Below are 9,979 nucleotides of genomic sequence, written 5' to 3'. Positions count from 1 at the left end.
GGGAGGTCCTGCGGCTTGGGGTCCCGCCGGCCCCCTTCGCTAACCTTTAAACCTTGGGTTCGAACGGGGGGCGCCAGCGGTTGCTCCCTTTGGGTCCCGGCGAACGGTCTGCTCCCGCAGGGCGCGGGGGCTGTGTGGACGGCGCCAGAGCTGTCATGAGCTCCGCGCTTCCCTCGCTCGGCCGAGCCTGGGTGTTCCTCGGGGGAGGTGGGGCCTCGTGTTTTCCCTTCTAGCCCTGTAAAGAGGAATTGATGTTGAAAGGGAGCGTTGGGTTTTTACCTTCCTTTGTAGACAGCAGAATTTTGTTCCTGTTTTTTTGTGCTTGTCCTGGCAGATCAACAGATAGTTCCAGGTTTGTTTTGTAAAAGCAGAAATTCCAGGAAACTGAATAACTTTGCCATTTTCCCCGGCCTTAGAAATATTCCACCTGTAAAAAATTACGAATTTTTGAGCAAATATTTAAAGCAACATTAGGAATACATTCTGTAGTAACAGCCAAACTGGAGTCCTGTTAGGGGTTGAAGTGGGAAGTGGAACAAATGAGGACTTCCCTCAGCGCTTCACTTGCCTATGATACCAAAACACTATCTTATTTTCTGTAGCTGGTGAAGATTTTGTAAGCTTGTGGCATGCTTACTTCCACAAGTGAACTTCAGTGTTGACAGGTCATTGTGCTTCCGCATTAACTTTGACATGGTTATTTCAGACTCAACTGGTTTAGGCAAATAGCTGTCTGGTATCTCATCCATTTAAACAATAAGTGGGATGAGATATATTTTTTATTTTAAAGTAAGGAATTCTTCACATTAAAACATAAATATGGAAGGATATATAGAAATACTGCTCAGCTTGCTATGTATTTAACTAGATTCCAGTTTATGAGTTCTTAATTTTCCCTTTCTTACATTATTACATTCTCATCTACGTTGTGTCCTCGGCCACGCTTAGAATCGTGTTTAGAAACAATATGAAACTCAATTATTTAAGCCAGGTCAAAGGGTAGTTATTAGAATTTGAGCTGGCTCTGCACCTGTGGACATTGGAAATCCTCTTGTGATTTTTGTCCACATATGACTTTAAATGTGCAATCTTTCTGCAAAGTTGATTATCTTTTTTTTTTCCCCAAAGGATAATAATTTTTGTTATGTGGCTCTTTTGTTTTCCCTTTAAATTGTTAAGGTTTGGATTTTGCGCTTGTTTCCCAAGTAACCAAATTGCCTATCTGTAGTGAAGTCAGTGTGTTTGGGACCTCATAATACTTTTCATGAACACAGCACCAAATTAGTGAATGACCTGTAGTAGCGCTGGACTTAGTGGGATGCCCAAGTGTGTCAAGGAACAAAAGGGTGAAGCTGAACTGCTTGAACCATACCACGTGCTTATCAAGGTTTGCAGTTAGATATCAGCGGGACTTGCTTTTCTTCGTTGTTCAGCGGTGTCTGACTAAGGTGACTCAAGCAGTAAGGTGTCTCAGATTTCAAAAACGTGAGTACTTCTAGGTAGCTGTGGCTGAATACCTATTCAGCTTTTCCTTTTCTGTCAAATTTTTATATCTAATCTCAGAAGAGTAAAATGCTCACAAAACTATTGGAATACTAAGTAGTGTTTAACATCAAAGCAGTACTGTGTGCACTGCCGTGTGCTGAAGCATGCATATGTGTGTTTTCAGTGAGGTTGTTCAATGAGTGATAGTTAAGTTTGTACATAGTTGTCTTTCAAAATCAAATTCTTTGAGTAAGTGCTTTACGTTTTGTTTATATCAGTTCTATTGATTCTAAATATGATATTTTGACAATAGTGGTGTTTGGAAAAAAATATTCCATTCCTTAGCTTATTAGATCTTATAATTGAAATCTGTAGTAGGCCATGATTTTCAAAATTTATTACAAAAGAAATTAACACCACCACTCCCAATGCACTTAAATCCACAATGAGATAGCTGCTCCCTGTTCTGCTAGTTCCTGGACAGCAATTTGAGATTGAGTTTGTTCATCAGCTTGTCCAAGGGAAATAGTGAAAGTCAGAGTTGCTCTCACAGGCCTTTCTCTTCAACAGGCTGGGTGTATTTCTGACAGTTACAGCTTAGTTCATACCGTTTATGATCTTGTCCTTTCTGCAGAGTTCTTCACTTCGATTTAAGTTAGAATCCTTGACAAAAGTGAGCACAGTAGAAATTACTTTGGTTCTTGTATTTAAAAAGTCATTCACCTGCCATGATACTCCATCCATATATACTTTACTGCTGACGTGCATTAATACGAGACCTGTGGAAGTAGATGCTTTGAGGTAATTTTTGTTGTTGCTGCTCTTTGCAGTGCCATGTAGAATAGTCAAATTTATTTGAAGAGGTAGGGAGGGATAAGCATTCAGAATAGATGAGATGCTGCGGAGACATTTACTTTCATTGCTGTGTACCTACAGAAAAGGTGGCATTTTTATGTTTTAACTTTATTTCAGGAAAATTGTTGTGTGTCAGCACCAGTTATTTAGACCTATAATGTGCTTTAAGTGTGGTAGTATTTGGGGTTTTAGGGACAGCTGGGATTTTTCTATTTTCACTTTGTTGTGGTATAGCACTGGGTGTCCCAGAGGGCAACCTGTTGCAGATACTGCTGGCCCTTTCTTATTTTCTAGATGGAATAATTAAGGGTAGTTAGGGGAAGTAAGCTGTTCTTCAGGTTGCAGGAGAGGCCTGTATGGGCGGTATACAAGCTCTGGGGTCACAAGGCACCTTTTTCTGTATCACTTGGGTATAGAATGGAAGTGGAGATGTCTGAAATGGTTGAATGCAGATACCATTACAGCACTTGCATTTGGAAGCTCAGAGTAGATTTGTCTGAGTGTTTGTCTGTGATATTTGAAAGCTCAGGAGAGCTGCTGGCAAGTGTTGTTCAGTTAGTGAAAAAGAGAATGGAGCTTTATGAGCTTGGAGTAGCTTTCCTTTTCAAAGGGGTGTGTGTGTTTGTGTGTGCGTGTGTGTGCAATCTCATTATGTTTTGTTGCCTGCATTTAGGTAGTGTTTTTTCCAAAGCCATTTAAACATTTGCATCCGATTTCCCAACCTAGTTCTGTGATAAATGAATAACAAATGCTCTAGATAAAATCATAATTACTTGTTATTTAGAAAACATCATCTTTCTTTATGCTTAGGTAGGTTTCTTGTTAGCATGCGCTCATTTCATATAGTACTCAAAACAGTGTTCTTCAGACTGGGTGTCTTGTAGTCACAGGTTTATTTTTCTGTAGTCTTTGGGTGATGATTTTTGGGCAGTTTCTGCCAGTTTCATCTTCAGCCGGGTGATCTTCACTTGCTGTCTCCCATTCACTAACCAGTCACAATACATTAAATTCAGAAACACCTGTGAGGCAGGAGGTAGAGCTTGTAGGGTTGTTCATCTGTTCCTTGAGTGAGAAAAGGTTTTAAACCAGTTAGAGGTATCCAGCACTCAAACACAGCGACGTTTTGCAGAATGAACTTGGGCTATAAATGCTTACGTAATCTATGTTGACCTATGGCTCCCTTTATAGTTTGTCATTTGACTTATACATACTGAATGTGTACTTCAGGAGTTGATGCGTATGTCACTGTCTTAGAGATATCCCTATTTAACACTGTTTTAGAAAGTTCTTTCTGTGGGTCAGCCATGACAAATAGATGTTTAAACTCACAGCAGATGGATATTGACCACGTTATGGCCAAAGAAACGCTGGAAATTTTTGCGCATTTTTTGACGTGAAGGAATTCCCTTTGCTTTGATTTCTCCCCCCCATCTCCGATACAAGATCAATTTATAAGTTAGGATTGGGTGTTCCTTCCTCCAGAAGTTGCATTTCTTCACAGCAATCAGTCTGTCAGATTGGAAACTAAGGGCATGGCAGTGTTTTGAGACAGATTGCATTCTAGTTCGGTCTGTTAATATTTCTAGTAGATTGTTATCAGACTGACAAAAATTGATACCTGGAAATTCAGAGGCTTAAACAGAATCTGGAGTGATAGTTCCCTTCATTAAATGGTACCTTAACAAGTCAGTCAGTACTGTAGGGGGATATCACTTTTGAGGCTGGGAAGATAAATATTCTGTCAGCTGCTGTCTTGCACGTAAAGGCTGATAAACCTGAAGTAATTGCACCAGTGCTCCCTCCAGTGATCATTCTTCCCTCTTTCTAGAGCCGCTGGCTGTTCTTGGAAACCTTGAATATGTAGCAATGCTGTGACCTACTCCATTTCCCAATTTACCTCTCTTCTGGTGCTCCTTCCACTGACTGCAGTGCCGCCGCCTTCTGCCTCCTTGGGAGTGTGAAGCTAATATGATTCTTGGCACTTTCACTGCTGTCTGGAGGGTGTTAAACTGGAATAATGACACTGATCATAATCTTGCTGCCCTAGCTTTGTTGGTTTTTGAGTAAATCCCTGAGCAACATTGAAGGACTAACTCAGGTCTGCTCATGGAATTGAAGTTTTAAAAAGCTTCAGTACTGAACACACTTGTGGTTACATGTGCATACTTCCCATTGTGGCCCGGGTTGTCATACACCAGTTGACTTGTGTTCAGAGTGTGCGCATGTTCATTATTCTTCAGGTGAAGAAAATAAGCTTCTAACTTTTAAAGTGAAGTTCAGCAGTATTCTCGCACTTAATTTCGCTTTCTTGCTCCTTGTTGCTGAGTATTTACTTGCCTCTTCCAAATGACTTGTCATCTTTGATTTAGATTATTTCAATTAATATAGCAAAGCTGTGTGGGATTTCTTGCTCATTTTTCTGCCTTTTTTTTTTTTTTTTTTTTTTTTTTTGCTTGTTACCTCTGCCTTAGGCTAAGCCATGACTTCAGGATCTGGGCATGTGGACTCCAAGGCTGAGCTCACTGCTTTGCTTGAGCAATGGGAAAAAGAACATGGCAGCGGGCAAGACATGGTCCCTATTCTCACCAGGTGAGATCTATTAAATACATTCCTAAATCTGAATATATGAAGTTACTTGACAAGCAGCTTTTACCACGTTTTTGCTTGAGGTTTTTACATACCTGGTTACTTGTTGGTAATCAATTTTCTTGGTCTGGAAGTTGAACTATAAGTGTGGTATTTAAATACACACAATTTTTGGTAAGTATTTTATAGTGCAAAGATTTTAAACAGACTGTGAGTAATTTATATTGCAAAGATTTTACACAGACTGTCTCTAAAACAGGAATTTAATTCTCTGAAATAACAGAAGTCAGGGGAATCAATAAATAGTTGAAATAACTTTGGTATCTTCACCTGAAGTTGTAAAACGTTGATCAAAATCCAAAGCTATGAGGATGTTGTTCCAGCAGAGCGGTGGTGTGGGATTTGTGATTGTAGTAACATTGATCAGATTAAATGAAAGTGTGAGAGCAGCTCATTGGATGAATCAAGGGGGTTATATTGAGAAGATTTTATTGAATCTCATAGAGCCTGTTTAAAGTGACATTTTAAAACTAGATTAATTTTTTTTTTAAACTGGATGTTGATTGACTGGCATTGTATTGTATGTGTGAGGAAAATATTCCCTGAACCGATAAATTATTTTAGGAGGTGTATAGGTACTAGTAACACCATTAATTTTAAGACATCTTCTATTATAAGAGAAACATTTGAATTATCAATTGCATTTGTAGTTTCCCAAGATGGGTGTCTCTTAGGTAAATTGATATTACTCTTGCTTTAACAGGAAATTCACAGAAATTCCACCCAATTCCTCCTCAAGCCTCTGCTGGCAGACCCGTGGCCTGCCTGGTATATGCAGAAGCACTTACTGCACTTGCACATTAAGAGCAATCCAGGCTTCTGTACTGCACCGCTCTGCGTTGTTGGGTCAGACAAGTCAGTACACAGATTCTGAGCTGGCACTGGGTGGAAATAACATGAATCTGGTGGAGCTTCTTTGCACATATCTGTGCCGTGCCTCGCCTAGTGGACACAACTTTTTTGCTGTTTCTACTATGTTTTTAAAATAGCAGCACGGAAGAGGGTGATGAACAGCAGAGAGCCAATCCTAAACAGTTGACAATGAGTAGGTCTCTTGAAAATCATGAGACTTGTTTTGGTGTATCTTTGTGTAATGTCTGATTTGTGTCTTGAAGGAAACATATGTGCTATTTCAAGGCTTTTTCTTGCAGGCATAAACAGCAGAAATTTACTATATTCTAAGAAATTTGAATTAAACATGTCTTGTGTTTATAGTAGTCTGGCACTTCTTGCTCCCCCTAGGCTCCTTGAGTTCCCTACATTATTTACGCCCAGACAAGTCTGATAACTGTTTTCACTCTCCAAGGTTTCTGTGCAGCAGGCAGAATGGTTATGGATGGTGAAAGCCTGGGTATTTTGGCTTTAGTGGAGATGATACAGATTTATTTAAGCTAGATAGCAACGGGATCTACTGGCTCTGGCAGAAGTTGGATTTACAGCGCTTCAGGTATGAATGAAAAACATATGTCTGTTTGGAGTAGAGGGCTTTAGGTACAGCATAGGTTTAAAAGAATTTGCTGGAAAAGATGCTAGGAATCCTTACCAATGGGAGCCTGCATTACCTGATGTCCTGAGGCAGAGTAGTGCCCTCGCATATTCTTTTAGACTTAGGCAGAGGAAGCTGTGGTCATGCTTGTTAGTGAGTGACATTTTTCTACTTCCTTCCTCCTTCTGAGCTGAATGGAAGAAAACTTCCCTGTGTCGATGGGGGCCCATTAAATGTGATGCCGAGGCAGTGTATGTGAGAGTGCAGTAGTGAGTGTTTCAACAGTAATAAGACAAGAACAGAACGGTGTGGCTTACAGGCCACAGCTGAATTGTCACTTCTAAATAAGCTGGTTTTCTGGATTTAGGAACTCTGGAGTGTTAGAGGGTATGAGTTGGAAGAAATTGCTTGGGAAGCATGTCAGCAAACAACAGCTATTTAATATATATATATGGTTTTTAAAAAAAACATAAATTGAAATGATCCTGCAAGAGCATTAGTTCATGGTCTGGATGCAAGTCATGTTCAACCATTCTTGGCAAATCCTGGGAGTCAGATCCTTCACTGCATCTCAAGAGCCTCTTTCATAAAGGGAATAAATCAGCAGCTCGCTGTCATACTTCATCTCCACAAGCCAAGCGTGTTGTGGTAGTGGATCCTAGAGCATCTTACACTGTTGCAATCTGTTGTAAAGGTTCAGGTTAGTCATTAATGCCAAATAATGGCACAGAGCACTATTAGGGCGGCTTTGTATTCTGCCATCTAGATCAGTGGGAGTCTTGCAAAGCTGACATACTTATATGTATACCGCTGCCCCTTCCTCCCCCACCCCCAAGGTGAACTCAGTTTGTGGCGAGTGAAAATGAGGATCGGACTAACTTTCTAAAGATAGTTACAAAGACAGTTGTAAAGAGAAAGAAAATTAGTCAGAACTGGGGGGAAAGAACCACTATCCCCATGTGAAACCTAGGTCTTGCCTGCAAACTCTGAAGTGGCCAGAGAACCAATGTCATGCCAAGTGAACGAAGGAAATCTCAAAATCTGAATAAAAGTTCTGTGTTTTTGTGAATTGTTTTTTGTTAAAGTCCTGTGTACCACGTGCCTATGTTATGAGGCAGGAATGAGCTTTGTTTATTATTTGACTCTCCTGTTGCTTAAGCTGAGAATTGAAAAAGCTGTTGATCTAGATAGATTCATCCAAGTCACTTCACAAACTACCTTTGTATGCGTTAGTGAAAAGGAGGGTATTATAAGCAAGCTTGAAATTTTTTTTTTTTTTCCCTTTTTGAAAGTCCATTTTAAAGAGGCAGTGCTTTTTTATTTTGGTCAAACAATTGTGACAAATTATTTCAAAAAAGACTGTAATTGGTGATTCACGTGCCTGTTTCATCTAGGCTGTGATAATGTTGTCATCCCTGAAACCACTTGGCAGTTTCAGCTGGCATGATGTTTGGCTGCCTACCTAAACGGGATGGACTGATGAGAATGTGATGCTCACTTTCCACATTTTCTTGTCAGCCCTTTCTGGCACACAATCAAAATGCTGATTATCACCTAAAAGACTTGACAAGTCTAGGGTGCAGCTTCTCAACTCCGCATTTGTCCCAGTTGTCAGTCAGCAGGCACTCCTCAAGCTATCAGTTCTCATGGAAAAAAATGAGGAGCTGGCAGTGGAGTATTTAACTAACTTGCTTTTGCCAGAAATTCGTGAGAGCTCAAGCTGTGCCACCTGTTAGCAAGGGACACAATTTGCATCTCTTCACATTCAGGCTTACTAAAAGTAAATATTAGAATCCCATGGGATAAACAGTTTGTTGAAAGGTAATTGTCAGATCAGAGGCAAGCAGGAAAGTTCTCTTCTCATTCCTGATCAGCTAATTTGCTGTTCTACAATCTGGGCAGGCATCATAACATCATCCTCTGTCATCAGTGTAATTCACAGAGGCAGAACTAAGTACATTTTTGCCTCTAATTGTCCCTGGGAACAGAGGATGTTTTCTGGAAAGTAACAGGAATGGAGTAGAAGTCAGCGGCATTCTATAAGGCAAATCCCCTGCAAAAGACAAATACTTTTCCAGGGATTACTGCAGCCTTCCAGCAGTTTTCCCTGCATTGTAATAAACTCTGCCTAGATCACTACCCTGAGGTATTAAGACCTTTTAAAATGCTGTGCTGCACATAGATTCTGCACCCCGTTCTAGACCCCAGTAGAGGGGAGGGAATGAGGTTTTATACCAAGGAAGTAAGATTTAATTTACTAATGTTTTTTCAATACTGCTCTTTATTTCACCTCAAATGACATATATTTCTGCTGTAACACTTCATGGAGAAAGACAGTGGGTGACTAATAGAATTATTTATTGCTTGACCATGAGATAATCTCCCTCTTCTTGAGTCTAGTTTTTTATTTAAATAAAAATAATAATTCATTCCCTTACTGCTCATTCTAAATGAATTGGAGCATAGGATTTCTTGTGTCTGTTGAGACTGCTTCTCAGTTTCAGGGAAGGCAAAACTTCAAAACAACCTTCAATTTTTGTCTGATACAGAGGAGCATTTAAAGTATTTTGAAGGTCTATGAATAGGGAGGTGGCTGAGTTTCTCCTTGTTTTATCCATTGTGGTAACTGACACACACTAAAAACTTCAGCCTCAGTGGAGCAGTTGGGATAAGCTGAATAGAAATTACACAATACTTTATTAAATATTAAATACTTTTATTACACAATATTATTAAAATTTAATATGCACAAATAACAAAAAATTGTGTAGGCAGTTTGAGTGGCTGTCCCCTGCACAGACTGAATAGGAACAAGGGCTAAATCACCTGTTCAGTACTTAACTCTACTGCAAAAGAAAGACTATGTGATGGTGAGAAGTACTACTCAACCCCTTGCTCTAGTTCTCTACAGTATGTGCCATAGAACATCACCAGGACTCTAACATGATTTAATAAATGGTACTGGCCCCTCCAGAGCATCATTGCTTGTGCATCACTGGGACATTGATATGAGTTCAGTGAGTTTTGGGGCGGGGGGGATGAGATATTAGATGCAAGTCTCTTTTCTAACCCGTTTTTTGAATGGTCTGAAATCCTCTGGTGGCACTGAATACCATTCGAGTGAAAGTTGATGAGCTGTTTTATAGTACTTTGACATAGGCTATTGTGAGTAGCTGTGTACTAGGAGAAGACAGAGTATGAATTCTGTTCATTTATTGTTGTTCCTTCTGCAGAATGTCCGAGCTGATTGAGAAGGAGACTGAAGAGTACCGCAAAGGGGATCCAGACCCATTTGATGACCGACATCCAGGTAGGATGTCCTGAATGGTTTTGGCAGCACCAACTCTGTCACAACAGATACCTGGTAATTCATATTTAAGAGTATGCGATTTTTAGCCTGAATGTGCTCACTGCTGATCAAGGTCTGATACTACTTTTGCAGTGGGTAATTGTGCTCTGTAGTGCTGATATCTGGCACTTTTGACATTTGCTGCAAGATTTTGAGGC

The 9,979-nt window shown here is 40.1% G+C and overlaps 1 protein-coding gene across 9 annotated transcripts in view; it reads left to right on the top strand.

Moving 5' to 3' along the window:
- Positions 1-9,979, top strand: part of DCAF1 (DDB1 and CUL4 associated factor 1) — a 62,737-nt gene that overhangs the window by 10,334 nt on the left and 42,424 nt on the right. For 5 of the 9 annotated variants that reach the window (XM_009639369.2, XM_035894794.1, XM_035894799.1 and 2 more), the window contains exons 1-3: positions 20-207; positions 4,812-4,929; positions 9,706-9,782. In XM_009639369.2, the coding sequence (XP_009637664.1) occupies positions 4,820-4,929; positions 9,706-9,782 (187 nt within the window). In that variant the 5' untranslated portion in view covers positions 20-207; positions 4,812-4,819. Of the gene's footprint in view, positions 1-18; positions 208-4,811; positions 4,930-9,705; positions 9,783-9,979 lie in introns of those variants that run through there. The other 4 variants (XM_035894796.1, XM_035894797.1, XM_035894801.1 and 1 more) reach the window with 2 other exon arrangements.

This window comes from Egretta garzetta, unplaced genomic scaffold, assembly GCF_000687185.1.
Source record: "Egretta garzetta isolate BGI_Z169 unplaced genomic scaffold, ASM68718v1 scaffold215, whole genome shotgun sequence".
Taxonomy (NCBI): Eukaryota; Metazoa; Chordata; class Aves; order Pelecaniformes; family Ardeidae; genus Egretta; species Egretta garzetta.
This window is presented reverse-complemented; position numbering and strand designations above follow the sequence as displayed.